Source organism: Silurus meridionalis, chromosome 19 (assembly GCF_014805685.1).
Source record: "Silurus meridionalis isolate SWU-2019-XX chromosome 19, ASM1480568v1, whole genome shotgun sequence".
In the NCBI taxonomy this organism is placed as follows: domain Eukaryota; kingdom Metazoa; phylum Chordata; class Actinopteri; order Siluriformes; family Siluridae; genus Silurus; species Silurus meridionalis.
Window position 1 is genome coordinate 16,524,187 of NC_060902.1, and position 20,302 is coordinate 16,544,488.

General features: G+C 40.1%; 1 protein-coding gene across 34 annotated transcripts in view; it reads right to left on the bottom strand.

Annotated features, from left to right (window-relative positions):
* The window catches only part of itpr1b (inositol 1,4,5-trisphosphate receptor, type 1b), a 115,558-nt gene that overhangs the window by 46,651 nt on the left and 48,605 nt on the right, over nt 1-20,302 (bottom strand). For 18 of the 34 annotated variants that reach the window (XM_046874641.1, XM_046874654.1, XM_046874649.1 and 15 more), the window contains 9 exons: nt 18,139-18,259; nt 17,830-18,014; nt 15,768-15,916; nt 14,640-14,751; nt 11,990-12,025; nt 5,068-5,103; nt 3,502-3,549; nt 2,508-2,637; nt 1,270-1,457 (listed from right to left, as the gene is read on the bottom strand). In XM_046874641.1, coding sequence (XP_046730597.1) covers nt 1,270-1,457; nt 2,508-2,637; nt 3,502-3,549; nt 5,068-5,103; nt 11,990-12,025; nt 14,640-14,751; nt 15,768-15,916; nt 17,830-18,014; nt 18,139-18,259 — 1,005 coding nt within the window. The remainder of the gene's footprint in view (nt 1-1,269; nt 1,458-2,507; nt 2,638-3,501; nt 3,550-5,067; nt 5,104-11,989; nt 12,026-14,639; nt 14,752-15,767; nt 15,917-17,829; nt 18,015-18,138; nt 18,260-20,302) is intronic. The other 16 variants (XM_046874670.1, XM_046874671.1, XM_046874661.1 and 13 more) reach the window with 7 other exon arrangements.

Genomic DNA, 20,302 nt, shown 5'->3' on the forward strand with positions numbered 1-20,302 from the left:
AGGTAGAATGGCTATGCAAATAACAAGCTCATTACGCAACAGGAACTGTTTGTGTTAGGCTGAGCGCACAGGCACAAATGCGCGCACATGCACACACACGAACCAAGCTAACAGGCACACACACACAATCTATGCTATGTGATGAATTGCCCCACAGTCTGTCTCTCAGCGCCCCCACCACCACCCACCTCGTGTGCCTGCGCACAACCTCACAGTGAGGTCAGCGGATTGACAGGTTGCCATGGCAACACACAGAGGTGGTGGCAGTGGGGGGACACGCTGACGTGAGGAGCTCGAATTATCCGTGAAGATGGAAAAGTGCACCTCCGTCTCTCTCTATCTTTGACAAGGAAAAATCCGATTGTGGTTCTGAGATTGTACCGAGTGTCGGCTTTCGCACATCGTCAATTTTACTGTGAAATCCAGACAATATGGATGATTCTGATTATAAAAAGCGCTGGTGAGCGTGTCATTGTGTCTCCTCCTGTTTTATTACAAGTTGTAGCAAAGCGCCTGAGCTGTGCGTGCTGAAATGCGCTCTGTCTCCTGATTCCACTCAATCAATAGCAGTGTTTCAGCCTCCGAGGCAAAGATGTCACCGGCGCCGGATTTGCATAGTGAGCACGGCTGTGTGCGTGCACGAGAACGTGAATGCCTTTTTTTGTTGTTGTTGTTTTTGTACTGTTTGTTATTTGTAAACAATTGTAATATGTATTTGTAATATTAATGTAATTGTAATATTTGTATTAGTACGGGTGAAGAGAAATGACAAAAATGTCACATGATTTTTCAAAGACATTTCTATGATGCACAACACGTATCACCATGTACACAATTCCCCACAATTTCCCAACAGATACAATGGTGCTGCTTCCTTTTTTAGACAAAACCCCCTGCTTGATATTTTATTTAATGCCTAAAAGAATTATGTAAAAGTGAAAAGATATTTATCTTAGAATGATCATAGCAAAAAAATGTATCAATGCACTACATATTGTACATAACAGTTATAACGGGACAACTGTTATAACGGTAGTGTACAACATGAATGGATCTGAGAAACATGAATAGGAGTGACTCCAGAAAGTTCACGTTGCTCATCATTAACTACATGATCAGACTCTTTTAAAAAATTGTTTTCTGATTCATGCAAAAATATACAGTGCCAAAGAGAATCATTTAGGCAAACTGTTATGGAAACACGTGTCAAAAGTTTGTTGAAATAAGTCCTGACATCTCCAAGATAAATTTAGAGAGCCGAGAAAGTACCTGTATGACAGGGTTTCCTCCCTCGAGCAGGGCAATGGCTAACAGGATGCTCTCCTGAAAGATGCGATCGCTGGTGGCGTTCATGATAAGGTCGATGACCAGGTCAGACGCTCCCTCTCTGTCCAGGTGGCACTGAACCTCAGCCAGGCTCAGCTCGCCTCGGGCTCCCACCGAACATCCAGAAGACGCTGAGAGGGACAAAAAGAGTGCGGGGGCAGAATTACAACCTGGAGGTGAATAATCCATATGGCCAAAAGTGTCTGGACATCCGACCACTTGTACTTGTTGGCCATCCTGTTTCTATTATTTCCGCCCTATTTCTTGTTAAAACATCATCCACTCTATTGGGAAAGGATGAATGTCTTTTCATTACATTTTTCGGCATCAGTTTAAAGGCCGATGTGTGTGTGTGGGTGTGTGTGCGTATAAAGTGTCAGGTGTCCACATACTTTTGGCCTTACTGTATGTTACAAAATGTAAAGCAATGCTGACATGATTCGTGATGACGTGTTTTTTTTTGCGTAGCTTTTTACCTTCCATCTACACACACACACACACGCACACACTTCCTGTAGCAGGTGCGTCTGCAGGCTATTCCCACAGGAAGTGTGTGCATCCTGCTCCCGTTGCCTGGCAACAACAGAGACTGCTCTGAGTATGTAGGACATGCAGCACAAAACACCAAGGGTGACAAGGGCAGAGAAAAGAGAGAGACAGAGTGGAGGGAGAGAGAGAGAGAGAGAGAGAGAGAGAGAGAGAGAGAGAAAGAAAGAGAGGAATGAAGGAAGAGACAGTAATGAACTTAAACAGACAGGTTAAAGTGGAGAGATAAAGAGAGATGGAGGGAGGAAGAGTCCGCCATAGAAACTGGTGTATACATGTAAATACATACAATAACATACCTGTGTCCACAACTTGTCTATATAAAACACACAATCTTCCACTGATGCAATTATTACTGTAGCTGATTCATGCCTACAGATAACACTAACACTAAACAAGTTCTTGTTGTTGGAAAGAAAAAAAAAGTGGGGGAATGGCCAAATGTCCCCGCAAGGTTGATCGTGTCAGATGTTCCCCACACACACCTTTTGTGGCCGTTCCACTGACGTATTTATTAGTGTGCCTATGTAACATGAACTTTTTATCCATGAGTGAACCTATAGGTTCTGTGACCACACACACACACACTATAACACATACTGTCATAACTGTGGGTGGAGAAAAAACAAACAGACCTGGGGGAGGTTTACTCTGTGCCCCAGGGCCAACGGGTCCATTGCTGAAAGTGGTCAGGCTGTCCCTCCGTCCTCCTGGTTTAAAGTTGCCATAGTAACGATTCACAAGGATTTGCCTTAAAGCTTCACCCTGACAACACAAGAGAAAGTGGAGTCAAGCAAGGTCCAGTTAAACTAACATTAGCTGTGGACATCACATTTTGTTGCTCGAAAGCAGGGGAAAAGGAAATAATCAGGATCGGAGACAAAACTTTGAGCGCACAGAAAGAAAAAAAAACATCCTAAACTTTATTCACCTCAAAGTTGCAGTAAACCTGACCTTTGACCTTAATAATGTGTGCTAAGGACAGTATTATGAAGAAAACTTGGTCCTTCTCTCTGATCTCCAAACCTGTTATGAAACATCTGGCCATGAGAAAGCAAATATTACCGACCATCTGATGTGAGTAAGGTAAATTTAATCGTAGCACAAGAGGATGTGTCTAGTTGTTTGTGGGGAATCCAATATCTTCCCAAAAGTGGTTGCAGTTCCTCAAAGCATGGTTCCACATCCAAGATGTGTGGTCAGGCGAGGTGTTCAGGGGGTTTCCTCCATGCACACATCTCATTCTAGAGGTCAGTAAGTGTGTAACATTTGTAAATGATCTCAGAAAAAGATTTTAGATTTTTACGGCTGTGCTAATCCTGTATGTAGATCACATTTTTTTTAGCACCGCTATTCATAACACGTAGGGCAGCACTAATAAAACCAGGGATTTACCACAAAAAAAACCAAAAAAATAAAAATAAATTAATAAATAGAAAAGCCACTTTTGGCCTGAAACATGGAACTTAGTGGCAATCAAACTAAAATACAAATGGTGATTCCTCTTGAGGACAGATCAGGCAGTTAGTAAAGTTAGCAGCCTGTGGGATTGTGCGAATGAAGTAAGTCATGGCGCCTGAGCGGGGCGGGGGTGGGGGGGTCTCTGGTTCGAGCCATGCTACTACCTACCCGTCTCTGATCCTCCAACTGCTTCTGGGGCTGATTGGGATCAAGGTCCTGAGAACAAGGTGAGTGAGCAGCAAGCCAAAAGGGAGAAAGAAGGAGAATGAACAGGGAAAGGAAAAGAGGCATCCAGGGGGAACAAAAAGAAAGGAGGGATTAATTCTATTTATATTAGTCAACTTTTTAATGGCATGCTGGGGGGAAAAAAGTAGGACAGATTTCAGCATGCAGTTAAATGAAGGAAATGAGAGATGAGCTCGGCACTCGTGCGTGTGTGTGTGATAAGTTGGCTGTGTAAACGATAACGAGCACTTCTGATTAATTAAGAATAAAATAAGAAATACACACCTTCACCAAAGCATGACAATCCTCCATAAATACACCGATCAGGCATAACATTATGACAGCATAATATTATGAATAACACTGATCATCTCTTCATCATGGCACCTGTTAGTGGGTGGATTTATATATTAGGCAGCAAGTGAACATTTCATCCTCAAAGTTGACGTGTTAAAAGCGTATAGAAGAGTGTAGGGATTTGAGCGAGTTTTAAAAATTGTGACGACTGGGTCGGATCTCCAAAACTGCAGCTCTTGTGGGATGTTCCTGGTCTGCAGTGGTCAGTATCTATCTAAAGTGCTGCAAGGAAGAAACAGTGGTGAACCGGTGACAGGGTTTAGTGATGCACGTGGGGAGCGAAGGCTGGACCGTGTGGTCCGATCCAACAGACGAGTTACTGTAGCTCAAACTGCTGAAGAGGTTAATTCTGTTAATGCCCGGCGGGTCACGACTGTTTTGGCAGAACAAAGGGGACCGACACAATATTAGGCAGGTGGTCATAATGTTATGCCTGAACAGTGTAAATAAATAAATAAAATATTCAGTGGACATTTAGAACATTTAATTTCTAAACTAAAATACTAAATCTGAAAGACAAAAAAAGGACAAAGCTATCAGACTGTCCTGTCTGTAGGTGTGTGTGTGTGTGTGTGTGTGTCATTAGGCTTTTACAATAAATGTGTTAATTATGTAAGTGCAACAAAGGCAGCTGTGGTGAGAAACGCCCAGCAAAGGCGAGAAAAAAAAGGGGGTTGGGGGGGCTGAATGACACAGAGATGACACCCATACACACATCAAACATGAACTGACCAACAATAAGAAAAGAAAAGAGCAAAAAAATCACTAAGAGTAAAAAAAAAGGATGATTTATTGTGTGTTCCACTCTCGGAGAGGGAAAAACCGAACGAAAAAAAAACCCAACCCAACCCAAAAAAAAAAAAAAAAGAAAGAAAGAAAGAAACAGACCAGTCATGTGCGTCTATGCGTTCAATTCGTTGATGAGGCTTCAACAGAGCTGTGTGTTTGTGCTTCACAGATCTGTGTGTCTAAAAGTGCGAGTTCCCTCTGTGTCAACATGAATAGCTCTGATAAGGTTGTGTGAGCACGTGTGTGTGAGTGTGCACGTGTGCGAGTGTGCATGTGAGATTTAGCAATAATGAAATGCATCTACACAGATGCTACAGGACAGAACGACCCATATTCTTTACAAAATATGGGTGTTGAACACACCTCGGCAAAGTTCTCTGGCTCCGGAGGGGGAACCAGCTAATGGAGACAAAAAGATCCAAAAGTTAGTTCATACACACAGCAAACAACCCAGCCACCTCAAACCTGGCATGCAGACGGTGTGCCTGTGTGTGTGTGTGTGTGTGTGTGTGAGGAAGAGCTCCTCTTTTAAATTCAGTTTATTAACCCAGGCGGGCCGCCACTAACTATTCAGGTCAGAGAGAGAAAAAAATGTTACTATCTCGAAAGGAATCTTGAGGAAGTGCAAAACAAGAGGTGATAGTGAAATGATCTCCCTGCATTAATATTGAAATCGCTTACAAGAGCTCTCAGCCTGCAAGGTGCTATATTTGGAAGCAGAGCGTCACGTGGATTATATAACGACGCTCCATCATGTAGGTCATCTGCGGAACCAGACTCGAGATGCCTAAACACGGCGCAGTTACAGGAAAGCTTCACCGACTCTTCTGCATTCCTGAACTGTTTTTTTTTCCCCTTAGATGAATCACAAAGCAGTCGGTGTGTCCTGATATCAATCGTCCATAAAAAAAAAAATAATAATAATATTTTTATTTTGTATTATAAATTGTCTAAATTCGCTCACGTTACATTCCTCTGGAGTTGTTTCTGTTTTCTAACCGATAAAGCAGAATGTACAGTATTCACAAAAGTCTGAGTGGTTCACACTCCCACCAGTTCTTGACAACATCGCTCTCTGACGACGGAGAATTATCGTTCAAGTAACACTGAATAAATTGAAGCTTGATGTGTTATTTAATTTAATTTATGACCAAGTCAGACATTTATAGAAGGTGAACAAATAATGACATGTCAATAGTGTGCAAAAGTCTGTCCACAAAACCACTGACTGTACATGACAAACAAACTGGATTTGTGTTTCACAAGGCAATTATGTGTGTGTGTGTGCGTGTGTGTATTGTACTTTAAAAGACACACAATATTGCTTCGCTGATGTATCGAATGCATGAAGATCTGTTTTACTACGTAAACCGATCAGGAATAACTTTAGGACCACTGACAGGTGAAGTGAAGAACACTGATTATCTCTTCATCATGGCACCTGTTAGTGGGTGGGATTTATTTATTAGGCAGCAAGTGAACATTTCATTCTCAAAGTTGACGTGTTAGAAGCAGGAAAAATGGGCGGCGTAAGGATTCCAAGAGTTTGGAAAATTGTGACGTCTAGACGACTGGGTCAGAGCGTCTCCAAAAACTGCAGCTCTTGTGGGATGTTCCTGGTCTGCAGGGGTCAGTATCTATCAAAAGATCCAAGAAAGTGGTGAACCTGCGACAGGGTCGTGGGCAGCCAAGACTCACTGATGCACGTGGATAGCGAAGGCTGGTCCGTGTGGTCCAACACATACAACAGACGAGTTACTGTAGCTCAAACTGCTGAAGAAGTTCATGCTGTTAATAGTCGTTATTGGGTCAGAAAAGGGGGACTGACACAATATTGGGCAGGTGGTCATAATGTTATGCCTGATCGGTGTATACTTTGTAGACATTAAAAGCATAACATTGTCGAAATCATGCGAGGCGACACGGCAGTTGACAGAAAGCAAACACTGAAAACGTGACACACGCTCATGCGGATTCAACTCGAGACCAGGGAACACACACTCGGTGTGCCCGAGGGAGAGAAAGAGCGAGCGACAGATGACTGGTGCATTGCTTAAAAATGCGACCTTAAACACACACACAAGTCTCTGGACACAGGAAAAAAAAAAAAAAAAAGGTTGTCTTAATGCCAGCGGCAGCCTGCAGACACCCCAGCGAGTGGAAATGGGTGGGGGGGGGATGTTGTAATAACAACCTGTGACGCACAACGCCACGCAGTTGAGTAATATCACTACCAGCCAGGAATCTCCCTTTGTGCAAGTTCGCATGAAGGGCTGAAAATAAGAACCTTGTGATGTTAGCAAGGTGCGACTCGCAAATGTCCCTTCGCATCCAGAGACATGCTTATCGTGCTCTGCATCGCTTCAAAAGAAAGCGACATGCGTAATGTCTCAGACCGTTTGTTCATTTCCTCTGCTATTCTATTGAGATCTGGGGGCAGCAGATGGTGGTAGATCAAAACGCATGCCATGGAACAACTGGTCTGCGGTCACAAAGGTGATATTTGTTTGAGGTACAAAGAAATCCAATTAAGCGCTGCACCCACCTGACCCTGTCGTTACACACAAATATTTTTATTTAATAAAAAAAAAAAAAAAAGTTTTTACATTTGTTTAGAAGCCCCACCCTTAAAGAGTCCAGACACATAAAGGATACTAATATAGAGAGCTGTCTGATAGCCAAGGACACAGGTGATTTGATAAAGCCAAAAAAAAAAAAAAAAGTGCATGAAAAAATAATGGTGTCTTGATGGCAAAACACAGATAGTGGAAGATTTCACCTTATTAAGACATCAGTATTCCCGTGAGTCACTCTAAATCATCCTGTAGACTTTAAAAGGAGCCAAAAAAGTACAGCAATCAGCTTCTTGATGCTGATGCACTTCGCAAACTTAAGGGACCTCAATCCCAGGAAACACAAACCGCAAAGATCCCACCATAACAGTGATATTGCATAAGTAACAGGAACTGGAATGGTTAACAGGTGAATAGAACGGGATATAAAATGAACCAGTACTTCATTGCTGCATTGTGTGTGTAAGAGTGTGTGTGCTGCTTGTGTCTCTCAGTAAACAACCTCTGCCACACGTTCATTGGCAATTACAGTAGAAGGTCACACATAAACAGGGAAACTGAATTCCAGGAAGAAAAAAAAAAGGCAAACGGGTCTTATGTAACCGCTGCCCAAGCATTGGCGGGTACCCAAGAATCGTGCAGCATACAGGAAGGAAATTGGGACAAGGCCACACACACACACACACACACACACACACACACACACACACACACACACACACACACACACACACACAAAAAGCACATGTATGAACATATCTACCCCTACTGGGCACAGATGGCACTACATAGGCAGGGCTGCACACACTGACATAGCCAAGGGGTTAGGATTACCCAGAGACAAAGACTGTGTGGAGTGAGGCAGAGACAAAGACTGATTTCACATTCACTAGAATTCATTGGCAAATTATGTGTCTAATACACACCTGTAAAATACAGGTATAAATACCTGTCCAAAATACCTGCTCTGCCTCATTACGCAACCCCTGCGCCCAGAAGTGGAGACGCGCAAGTGGCCTAAATCTGCATTATCCCAATCCATCTTACATCACACACACACACGCACACATACACACACACTATATGCACATGCCCTGAACACTAGTGTGTTTTTACAGAGATGAGCAGACAATAACAACAGTATCAGTGAAATTGAGATAACAGGTTGTTTGTTTGTGTGTGTGTGTGTGTGTGTGTGTGTGTGTGTGTGTGTGTGTGTGTGTGTGTAAGATGCAGAGATAAATAAAAGATAAAACACAGGTTTGGTCACTTCCCTTGAGACTAAGCAGAAGTCCACTTCTAGACAGCATCTCCACACCTCTATTACTCTCTGCCTATTCTTGAACTTCTTGCAAATGAGATGATAAGCAAAATATGGTTCAGCGCTAAAAGTAGCTTGGAGGGAAAGCAGAAGAGTGCAGGTTCCTTTCTTCTAAATATACATTTTTATTTAGGACTCAACATAAACCAGCCTTTCTAAGCTGAGTTGAACAGAACCCTGTTATTTTCACGATAGACCCTTGACTACAGAACACGCCGAGATAAAGAGGACCGCTGTTTCCTGCGATTGTGTGTGTGCTTCTTCATCTTGCAGGGAGGAGCCACTGCTGGATTTCACAAATCACCTTCCTGCACTTCAAAATCAAACCCCAATAATAATGATTTCATTTGTCTCTAACAGAATTGCAGTAACAGAGACGGTCATGTGGTCATTTGGAACAATGGTGATTACTAATTGATCAATGTGAACAACAGTGTTGCGTGATTGGTCAGTGGTAATAATTGGGATCCATGATTGGTCATTGGGATTAATAGTGGTCCATGATTGGTCACTAGGGATAAAAGTGATCTGTGATTGGCCATTGGGGATAATAGTGATACATGACTGGTCATTGGGGATAGTGGGGATCTGTGATTGGTCATTGGGGATAATAGTGATACATTATTAGTCATTGGGGATAACGGGGATCTGTCATTGGCTATTGGGGATAATAGTGATACATGATTGGTCCTTGGCGATAATAGTGATCAGTAATTTGTCATTGGGAATAATGGTAATCTGTAACTTATCATATTAAAAAATATCTATGTTTTTTTCCTGACCAATCAGATATCAGTTTAAGATAAACAAGTAAAACAACTACCGTATTTTCCGGACTATAAGCCGCTACTTTTTTCCCACTCTCTTAAATTGTTGAACGGGTTCAGGTGAACCAATGAAATTCTTTATATTAAATCGGGTGCACTCCCACTGAATCGGCCCGCAGCACATCATAAATATGGATAAGGTGCCTCTGAAGTTTGACCTGCCGCTCACTTGGACTGTCTACAGGAAATGTGAATCATTCATCACGCTGAAAACAACCAGGCATGAAAAAACGCACTTCATCTGTGTTCTGAGCTGCACGGCGTCAGGAGAAAGCTTCATAAAGCTAATTTATGTTCAAAATAAAAATCTTTGTCAAATTCAGTGTGTGCGGCTTATATTTGGGTGCGCTTTATAGTCCGGAAATTACGGTACATATATTTTACCTTTACAACTTTGATACTAAGTAAACACTTTGCCAGGAAAAATGTGTCAGAAATGCAGGACAACTACAAAGACTCCTGGGGAAGTAGCTTCCTGCCATACAGGTAATCTTTATAATAAATCATATTAATATTTTCTTTTTCGTTATAGCTAGAAAAAAAAAACAGTGATAAAGCAAAAACTGCATCTTTGATGGAAACATTTGGGTGAGCAATTTTCACAAAACAAATTTTTTTCTATCCATAGGTCATCCGTGAAAAAACCTAGCAGAAAAATGTGCAGATGTGTAAGTGTGAGCCTCACCTCTATTAGGAAATCTTATACTTAAGGTCATGTACTTTAAGTCACATTTCACCTAGAAAGTATCACTGACGCCCACATACAGCACTCAACTTCCTTTTTGTGTAGACAAAATATGCAGTCAGAGAAACACACAGACATATATAATCACAAAAATATATCGGTGCTGATGCAATATATTTATATATTAGGGCTGTCACAATTAAGGTGTTATAATGCCTTAACGCAAATTTATTTTAATGGCACAACTTTTATTTTATTACTTTATTGTTATTCTTAATTGTATTATTTTATTCTGCGTCTGAAACCTTCAACGCAACACACGTATTTAACTCCTTTGAAAGATTATTTTTAATTTCTAAACATTTGTTTTATTGACACGCCAAGTCTGTAATCACGCACCAAATTCCGCTATTATGCACACATCCGGCAAATCCGTGGAAACAGAAAAAAAGTTCAGTATGATGTCCTCATGATTTATGCAGTTTAAAACACAATAATTACTTTAAAAACGTTTACAAGAATATTTTGTCTTCATGCTCGATTTTCAATTTGGTTTCAGTAATAATAAACATTTGCATAAAGAATCCATGTGTGTCCAAAAACATGTCGATTACAGTATTAAAAACTATAAAAAAAAAGTATTAATTGAAGGTACATTTAGAACAGATTAAAAATGTGCGATGTGTATCTATATATATAGAGAGAGAGAGAGATAGATAGATAGATAGATAGATAGATAGATAGATAGATAGATAGATAGATAGATAGATAGATAGATAGATAGATAGATAGATATTAAAAATGCTAAAATAATAAATCACTATCAATAGACCTTTTCATAATTATAGAGATATTTAAGTTTACTGATATTTTTTATTTATTTTTATACCCTTTTAAAGTGTACAATTTTATTTAAATGATTAGAAAACTGTTAGTCAGACTACTTATTACTACTATTGTATCCCTGGCATCATTATTACCTCGTCCTAATGGGGTCCCATTATTGGTTTCATACTGGAAAAGTTTTGGTGAAAAAAATCTCTCCAAATTATATACCAGTGAACATTAAAAAGGTGATGAAGAGCTCACAAACTCCGCACTCTGCATGTTCTGTCTTCATACTGACATCTACATAAAAGACTTCCTCTATAAGTAGACAGAAAAAAGCTTTCAGAAAAAAACTCACCCGCAAACCCATTCACAGGTAGTATGCCAGTAAGTGACAAGTATGTGCAAGAATACACATGCAGACACACACACACACACACACACACACACACACACACACACACACACACACACACACATTTTAACACTTACACACACACACACCATGCACCTGCAACCTTTCATATGTGATCTTCAAAGGCCTTTAGGACAAAATGTGTGACTGCAGGTGACCATCTCTGCACCTACACATTAGTCACGTATTAACGTTTTTAATGTGGTTTTTTTTTTTCTTTTTTACATTTCTATTAGTCATCAATTTCTGACAACGCCGTAAATATATTTGAGCTATGACTGAGTAAATTCTAATATGAGATCAGCTAAAAAACATGCATGAAACAAGTGTTCAAAAATATCAAAGGGTGTTAACGAGATGCGTTTTCCCCAGAACCCCCTCACACTCCTCCCTACCCACTCCACTCCTTAACAAAACAACACACGCACACACAAACGTGCAAACAAAAGAGACAAAAACTGACAAGTTTGTGGTGGGAACCAAAACAAAACCAAAAAAAATAAAACAAGACTAAACTGCAGTGAAGCTGAATGAGGACAGAGGCAGCATGCAAGCAAGAAGCATAAGACAACGAAAAAAGGTTGGAGGAAAAAACAAAACAAAACAAAACAAAAAAACGACAAAAGAAAGATTAACCTCAGCCACATCCAGCTCATCGTCAAAGGCAATCAGCTGCAAGAGAAGAACACAAGCTAGGGGTTAGTGAAGAAAAGAGGCAGAACTACAACCCAGTGCAAACACACACACACACACACACACACACACACAGACACAAAGGAGAGGTGATTTACAGGGTTTGGTCTGGATGAGAAGGAGAGATCACTGCAAACACCACCAAACAAAACAAACAAAAAGTGCAAACAATAACCCAAACACTCTCACTTGATATCACACAGAGGAAAAGATTGTTATCTGAGTTAAAGTGTGTAAATGGTTGCACTGTGTCCTGTGCTCGGTGCTTTATCTTCTGCAGCTACCACACTTTCACATACTACATTTACATTTGCGGCATTTGGCAGATGCCCTTATCCAGAGCGACTTACAACTGAGCAGGGGAGGGTTTTTAGGGCTTTGCTCAAGGGCCCAGCAGTGGCAGCTTGGTGGTGGTGGGATTTGAACCTGTGATCTTCTGATCCAAAGACCAATGCCTTAACCACTGAGCTACCACCTCCCTGAACTACTACCCATAAAGATATTTTTTTTTTCCATTATAAGAAAAATAATTTAAATATAAATCGTGCTGGCTAGTAACTTTAGAATACATTGATGCTAAAAACTAAACAAAACTTATTTTAATCCGTTTATTGGATCAGATCACCAGTTTACCCAAAATACTCATCAGCTCCTAGGGAATATTTTATATAAGAACATTGCAATCTTTAATGAGAATCACAAGGACTAAAGACAATTTATTTGGATAGTCGAGTGTGTAGATGCTCTGCAGACAAACAAAAATAAATAAATAAATAAAATAACACTGTATGGCCAAAAGTTTCTGGACACCTGCTCATAAGACTGGTATGCGCTTCTTGAATGGCCTATTCCACATTTAGTCCTTATTGGCTGTAATGATAACCTCCCATCTTGTGGGAAGATGCTACACTAGATTTTGGAGTGTGCTTATAAAGATTTGCCACAAGGGTGTCACCGTAGAATAGTCATGTAGGTGAGGTGAGGAGGCCTGGGGTGCAGAAATTCATCCCAAAATTGTTCAATAAGGTTTTAGAGCTCTAGAGCAGGATATCTTCTATATCTTCCAACCCATGTTAAGCAGATCTTCATGGAGTTTGCTTTGTGCAAAGGGGCATTGTCATGCTGGAACAGGTTTGGGTCTCCAAGTTCAAGTAGAGGGAAAATTAAATTCTGGCACATCCAAACACATCCTATGTGGTAACCGTTTGCAGAAGAACCACATATGGCTGGATAATTCAGGTGTTCCAATACATTTGGCCATATAGTGTATTTTTGGAGTGTCATCTTAATGGTTTATAGCTGTTATTATTCAAAATCTATAGATGTTCTTTACACATCCTATACACAATCGACTCATCCCTTTCTTTTTCACTTTATCTGACTGGTTTACAGTTCTAGATGTTTAGCAGATCGTCTACAGTTCCCTTCAGAAGTACTGTGTGAAAGTTTTTCACTTCTTTTTACATTTTCGTGCATGCAAACTCGTGCAGATTTGGACCACAGGTAAAGAGGATTGGGTTAAACATGCACAGGCAAGTATAGCTCACGGGACAAGAAAAATAATAAGCAATAATGAAAGAAAAAAGGAAATGTCAGAAGTCATTATTTTTAGAGGCACATCACTTTAAAAAAAATCTATATATTTTTCTATAAACTTCTATATCCTAACAATAACTTTTACTGAGTCTTGTGAAGGGAACTTTCCTTTCATTCTACTTCATCTACGCAGAATGGTCACGTTGTGAGAAGATACATACCACTTAACATGTTAATCGACTGGCTTGGGGAAAGATGTGTATAGGTGGTGTGTAGAGCATGACGGCCACAGAAAAAATTTTATTTATAATTTATTTTCTATAGCTAATACTCATATATAGCTTTTTACTTATTAACTTCAGCTACATTGCCCAAGATCAGCTGTTCTTCTTTAAATGAGAGGAAGTTGCTACAGCGGCACAGCTGAACAAATATTAAGCCACCATTATTACCCGTATTTAGTCTGCTAACCACAGAATCTTGTTTTGTGATATAGCCCTTGGGTGTCTGAAACCCAAACGCTGGATGGTCATGGTGCTGGAGGAGTTAGTGATTCATACAGATGAGTGTTTAGTGGGTCAACTTAGTAAAAACATGATTATTAAACTTCACAGTTGACTCAGACGAGTAGAACCTCCAGCCCCCTGCACTTTGCGGTGTAAAAAAGTAGCCCTCCAGGAACAGCGCTTTGACACATATGTAGGCCAGGGCTTGTGATTTGAGTGAAATTAGTATAAGTTTCAGTCAGCCAAATAGGACAGTTATTAGTGATTAGAACATGCTGCGTATTATCGCTGAGCATTAAGAATGGGCTGACCCTGAACACGATCAACTGCGAGTGTAGTTTTTTGTTTTGTGTGGAATGGTAACCCGCAAACCCACATCAAAGGATAAAACTGACAACGCATCTGAAAAAGCTGACAGGAAGATAAAAGAAGGGGCAGAATCCAGTTGTGTTCGTGTGCGTGCGTGTGCGTGTGTGCTTAAATTTTAACCCTTTAACATAACTCAGGCAGACATGCTTTTCTTTACAAAGGCACCTGCTTGTGCTGTTTACCTTCTCTCCATAACCCCGGTCTTTGGTCATCATTTCCCTGAGAGTTTGGAGAACCTTAATGCACAAACGCTCCTCATTTTCCTCCAACAGCTGCTTGGTGTGTTTTATTAACCTAGGAAGTTGGAGGGGTAAAGACAGAGAGACAATAACAGATAAAGTAGGGGGATAAATATGAACTCTGAAGACCAGAATCATTTAGTTCATTTTATAACTAATACAAATTTCGCTACATAATTCGCAGTTATTGAGTATTGTTTAAAAAATAAATAAACTGTTTGTAGATATTAAATTAAAACCTTGTGAAATTATATACAGTTTTTTCTCTTATCTTCCAGCTTTAAACAAGTTCGTGTACAATAAACTTAACTGAACTGAAACAGTATCATGTGTCATGAGCACGAGGAGAGAGTTTTCTGACACGCTCTTATCTGAGTCCACACACACACACACACACACACACACACACACACACACACACACACACACACACACGTGTCAGTCCATGCTTCAATCGTGTTCCATTCTACATGTCCCTTATACACACCTCTCCAGGATTTAATCCTATCACACACACACACACACACACACACACACACACACACACGTGTCAGTCCATGCTATAATCTTATTCTGTTCTACATGTCCCTCATACACACCTATTCAGCATTTAATCTCATCATAACACACACACATACACACGTGTCAGTCCATGCTTCAATCTTGTTCCATTCTACATGTCCCTCATACACACCTCTCCAGAATTTAATCCTATCACAACACACACACACACGTCAGTCCATGCTGTAATCTTGCTGCATGCTCATCCTACACACCTCTTCAGCATATAATCCTATCAGAACATACACACACAAATACACTCTTAATCCCAACAGAAAACACCTCTACAAGAAAACCTCAGCTATGACGCACACGCTCTCTCTCTCTCTCTCTATTCCCCCCTCTCCTCTCCTCCCCTCCCCTCTCACTCACACACACACACAAAGACAATGAGGACAGCTATTGGCAGGTAAATCTCCATTATAGGTATTACACAATCTAGGAGCTCTAGAAGCTGCTTGTATACAAACAGGGTGAAAATTATAATGTAAACTTATTTTACGGTCTTACTTAGAGATGAAACCTCCACTCTCACACTTCTTCCGGGCCTCCGTGTTCTCGGGGAAGAGCAGCTCGGGTCTATGAAGGACGTCAACCAGGACTGAGAGTTCAGCCTGCACCAGGGGCCTTAAACGGTCCTCCAGTGCAGAGACAATGTCCTGAAAGAAAACCGCAAAGAGAAAATGCCTTATAGAATATAACACAACTAGTGGAAGAAAATCAAATTCAACACAGCCAAACATTACATTACATGAAAATAAGTACAGATTATTTTCGGACAAAAAAAAAAAAAAATTAAAAGTCCATATGTAACTAAATTATACATGCTCCAATATAAACAATTTTGAAGACTGTAGCAATTAAAAAAATATATACAGACAGTGGACATAAAAAGACTACACACCCTAATACATTTGCAGGTTTTCAAAATATAAAGAAAGAAATAACAAATATCAGACTTATTACATCTTTAATGTGGAATTTCTCTTCTTTTTCAGCTTTTTGACAGAAGACAGAAGGTTCAACCTTTGTCTTGTCAAACCATAAAACATATCCCCACATGGATTGGTATGACTTTTTACATGTCTGACATTTATGTTGTTATTTGTGTCCTTAAAAAAAAACAACACACACAAAAAATGCGATTTCATAAAAGTGTGTAGACCTTTTCTATCCACTATGATCATAAAAAATTATAAATATATATATTTTTAAATTTGAACACTAGTTGTCAAAAGCTAAACAATAGCATGATAACAATGACATGAATGACAAGAGTTTTATTGTGTGTTCACTTGTACACATTTCCCAGACCATGGTATTCTAAACTCTCTTCTGTTGAATCCATACCAGGTACTAGAATATAGATTTTTTTTGTTTTTGTAAGAATTTAAGTAAATTGAAAAAACAGCTTTATTTAGAAGCAATTAATCAGAATTAACACTAGGGGCTGAATAAAACAAATATACAAATCTCTAGCCAATAAGTCTACTCTTTCTTTATACAGACTCAAAGGCCTCAAAAACACTTGAACTTTACCTCATACAAAATAAAATCCTTTAACCTCTGTTTGTGATACGTGACATACGTGATATACAAGTGCTTTCAATTCTTAAGTGCGGACACTGCACCCTTGACACCCACTTGTCTAGTGGATCGAGAAGTGACCAATATCTTCTGAGTAACTTCTTGAAATTCCTGGTATTTAATTTCCGACACCTTGTGCCTAAGGCCACATCAGGGCAGATGTGAGATCATAGTAAATGGCTTTTAGTCTAGTCTGAGCTAAACAAGACAGACAGAACAAAGACATGCAGCCTCCTACATGCAGTGTGCAAAGGGAGGCAGGTGTGGTGCAAATGTGAGTAAGTGAAACTATACATCATATGATCGGCTCCCCCATGCAAACTCGCACACACTCGCGCACGGGCAGGAACACACCCCAGAAGCTGACTCCTCGTTCCTTCTCGTTATGGAATGAAAGACGAGTTCGGGTGTACACGCATGGTCTACTTTTATTTCTTTATCACATGCTCATTGCTTAGGTTATGACTTCCTGTGAGCTAAAAGCACGCTAACAAAAAGGAAGGGTGCTCTGATCAGAAACCAGCTGCTTACCAGTGACACCGGGGCATGGGGGGGCTACAGCTGCTGACCTGGTACTTAGAGAACATTAAACTGATTGTAATAGATTGAGCAAAGTGAGCTAAATAAAAATCTCTTCCAGAAGCATCTGTATTCCTCTTGAAAATATATTTATTTCTGTGTGTAGTAGAAATAACATCACTAATGACACTACGGTTTTACTTTAGCTATGAAAGAGAGTCAGAATCACTGGTGTGGGTTGTTGTCCTATAACAGATACTGTATAATGCTAGCAGCTTGGTCTCCTTATCTGTATGTGTGACCAAGTGTGTGTTTGTTATGCATGTGTTTAAGCATGTCACATTGTGGTAATATATATGTGTGTGTGTGTGTGTGTGTGTGTGTGTCCTAGATCTAGCCACACTGAAAATAAGAGCAATTACTTATATTCAATCATATTTTTACTCTTTGTGTGTTTTGCGCTTACCTGCAGCCTCTCGATAATGTTCCTGTAGTCTTTGGACGCGCTGACTGTGGAGTCTCGCCTGGAGGCGTTCCGAGCAGACATCCTCCAATTCAGGATGGTCTTCTGTACAACGTTGTTAGATTTTACAAACAGGTTGTTTACCTGGCTGTCCAGGTCGACCGGAATGGCGATCGCCCGACTTTTGGCTGCGTGCGACGTAGAAAGTGTGTAGAAGAGTTATCAGGGTGAAGAACACACACATAAAGAGTGAATTTTGTGAAGGGTCCCTGGCTGCTCACACAGGTATGGGCCAAAGACGGCGGTTCTTACCCACGTCAGAGAGGACTTTGATGCAGCTCTCCACTGATGCCTTCTGGGTGGGCATGAGCCAGCTACAGTGGTACACCCTGAAAACACCCTGCAACAGCTGCACAAAGACCGGCTGGCGGGTCTGCCGTGGAAAGAAGGAAATATAAAACACGAATAAAATTAAAAAAGGAAACCAATGGTAGGGGATGATAAACAGGAAACCAAGGAACTTCTTTAAAAAATAAATAAATAAATTAAAAAAAAAATTGAGAGAAAAATGTGCCACCTTACAATCTGTTAAACAAGAAAACACTGTACAGCCAAAAGTTTATGGACACCTAACTATCACTAGCAATTAGTTAGCACTCCTATTTTAGAACAATGATATTAACTGGAGTTAAGTCTCCCTCTTTTTTCAAGCCAAGTACCGCTAAACTTGCACGTCCCCATAGCTGTATAACAATCCAAGAAAGATTTGTGCTAATAATGGAAAGCTGATTCGCTGTTGCATGTTGGTCTCGTTTGTGTCGTAATACAGTGAATTATATTTGGACCAGTGAAAGAAAGAACTACAACATCATGGAAACAAAACAAAACAGAGTTCTGGGCTCTGAACAGTACAAATTCTTCCACTCCAACCTTAACATGCCATGACTTTATGAGCTTCATGTTGTACCCAGGACCAGTCATACTAGAACAGACTTGGTCTTCGTAGTTCCACCAAATGGAGATCCAAAATCTACTGCATACAGAGACATTTAATACATCTGTGTGCTTCTAACACTGTGGCAACAGTTTGAGGAAAAAAAACAGATACAGGTTTGATAATCCCGTGTCCACAATCTTCTAGCTGCACAGTATTTGTTAAACAATCTGTACAACAAAATGAGAAATTTAAAAGAGTAAAAAATAAAATAAAATAAAAAAATCCACAGGCATCTCTAACACACACATTCAGCACTAATGGGCCTGAATGTTCACACCATGAACAAAAGAGAGAAATGAAAGGTCTGATTTGTCTGAAGTCTTACAAGAAATGTGACTAACCAAGAAAAGGATGTCACCACACTATACTGTGCAATAGCTCTGTTAGTTTGCCCAAAAGAAAGGCATGTAACAACAAAGAGCAGACGATGTCATCACAGCTCACTTCAGGGAAAGGAGTGATGTCATTTGCTGGTTGGAAAGGTTTAGAGGGGGATCCTTATAAAATGTCAGACATCGACATTCTATTTTTATTAACGACCACAAAGCATGTAAGACAGCAGAGTTTGCTGATTCAACCCTTTTAACAGAATAAGTGATCGTGTGATAGCCTTACCAGACGAATTATGTTTATACGTCAGTCTGAGTATAAATTGTACGAGTTTAAAACAAATAATTTAATTCACATCTATTTTTTGCATAGTTAAAGAGAAAGTAAGCTATTCTATGCCATGTTAGCTTCTTTTCACTAGCAGCCATTTTGGTCATTTTCAGGGTCAATTTCTGCTTTGAGTTCCCAATCACATTTGTGTAAAATTACTATGTCTGTAAAAATATGTTTTTTTCCCCCAAGAGAAACTGTAAGCCATGTAACATTCTTAATTCATTAACGTTATTTGTAGAGTGTGTTTACCAATGGACATTGTCCCTATTAGTTTATCTAATGAGTGAGCCAAGTAATGGTGGTGAGGGGAAACCTCTCCGAGATGATACGAGGAAGAAACCTTGAGGAAACAGCCTGAAAAAGGAGGCCATCTTCATCTAGTTCACACTGAATGTATATTTATTAGAGCTCCATCATTGATAAAGTTGTTAACTTTACTCTTTTGGACACTTGAGAGCAAAACAGTCCATGCTGTGTTCTGTTAATGCTTGGGAATATGTTAGCCATTTATTTAAACACTTTCCTAAAAGAAACGAAAAGCATTAGGCTGAGTGAAACCTCTCCTGATTAGAAGCTAAACGGCAAAAAATAAACACATCCTAGCAAAATCCTTATGAGCAGGAAGCAGCTGTCAGCACGTATGGATTAAGTTCAATCCGGGTGAGGACCTAGACAAATATGGCTCTGAATGTAAAGTCTAGGTCACTCCAGGGTCGCCGTACACAAGGAATGGTGGGTGGTGTTTACCAAAGACCAATCAACCCAATGAACCTAAATGAGAACCCGCTAAAGTGAAAGCATTTTCCAAGGACAGCA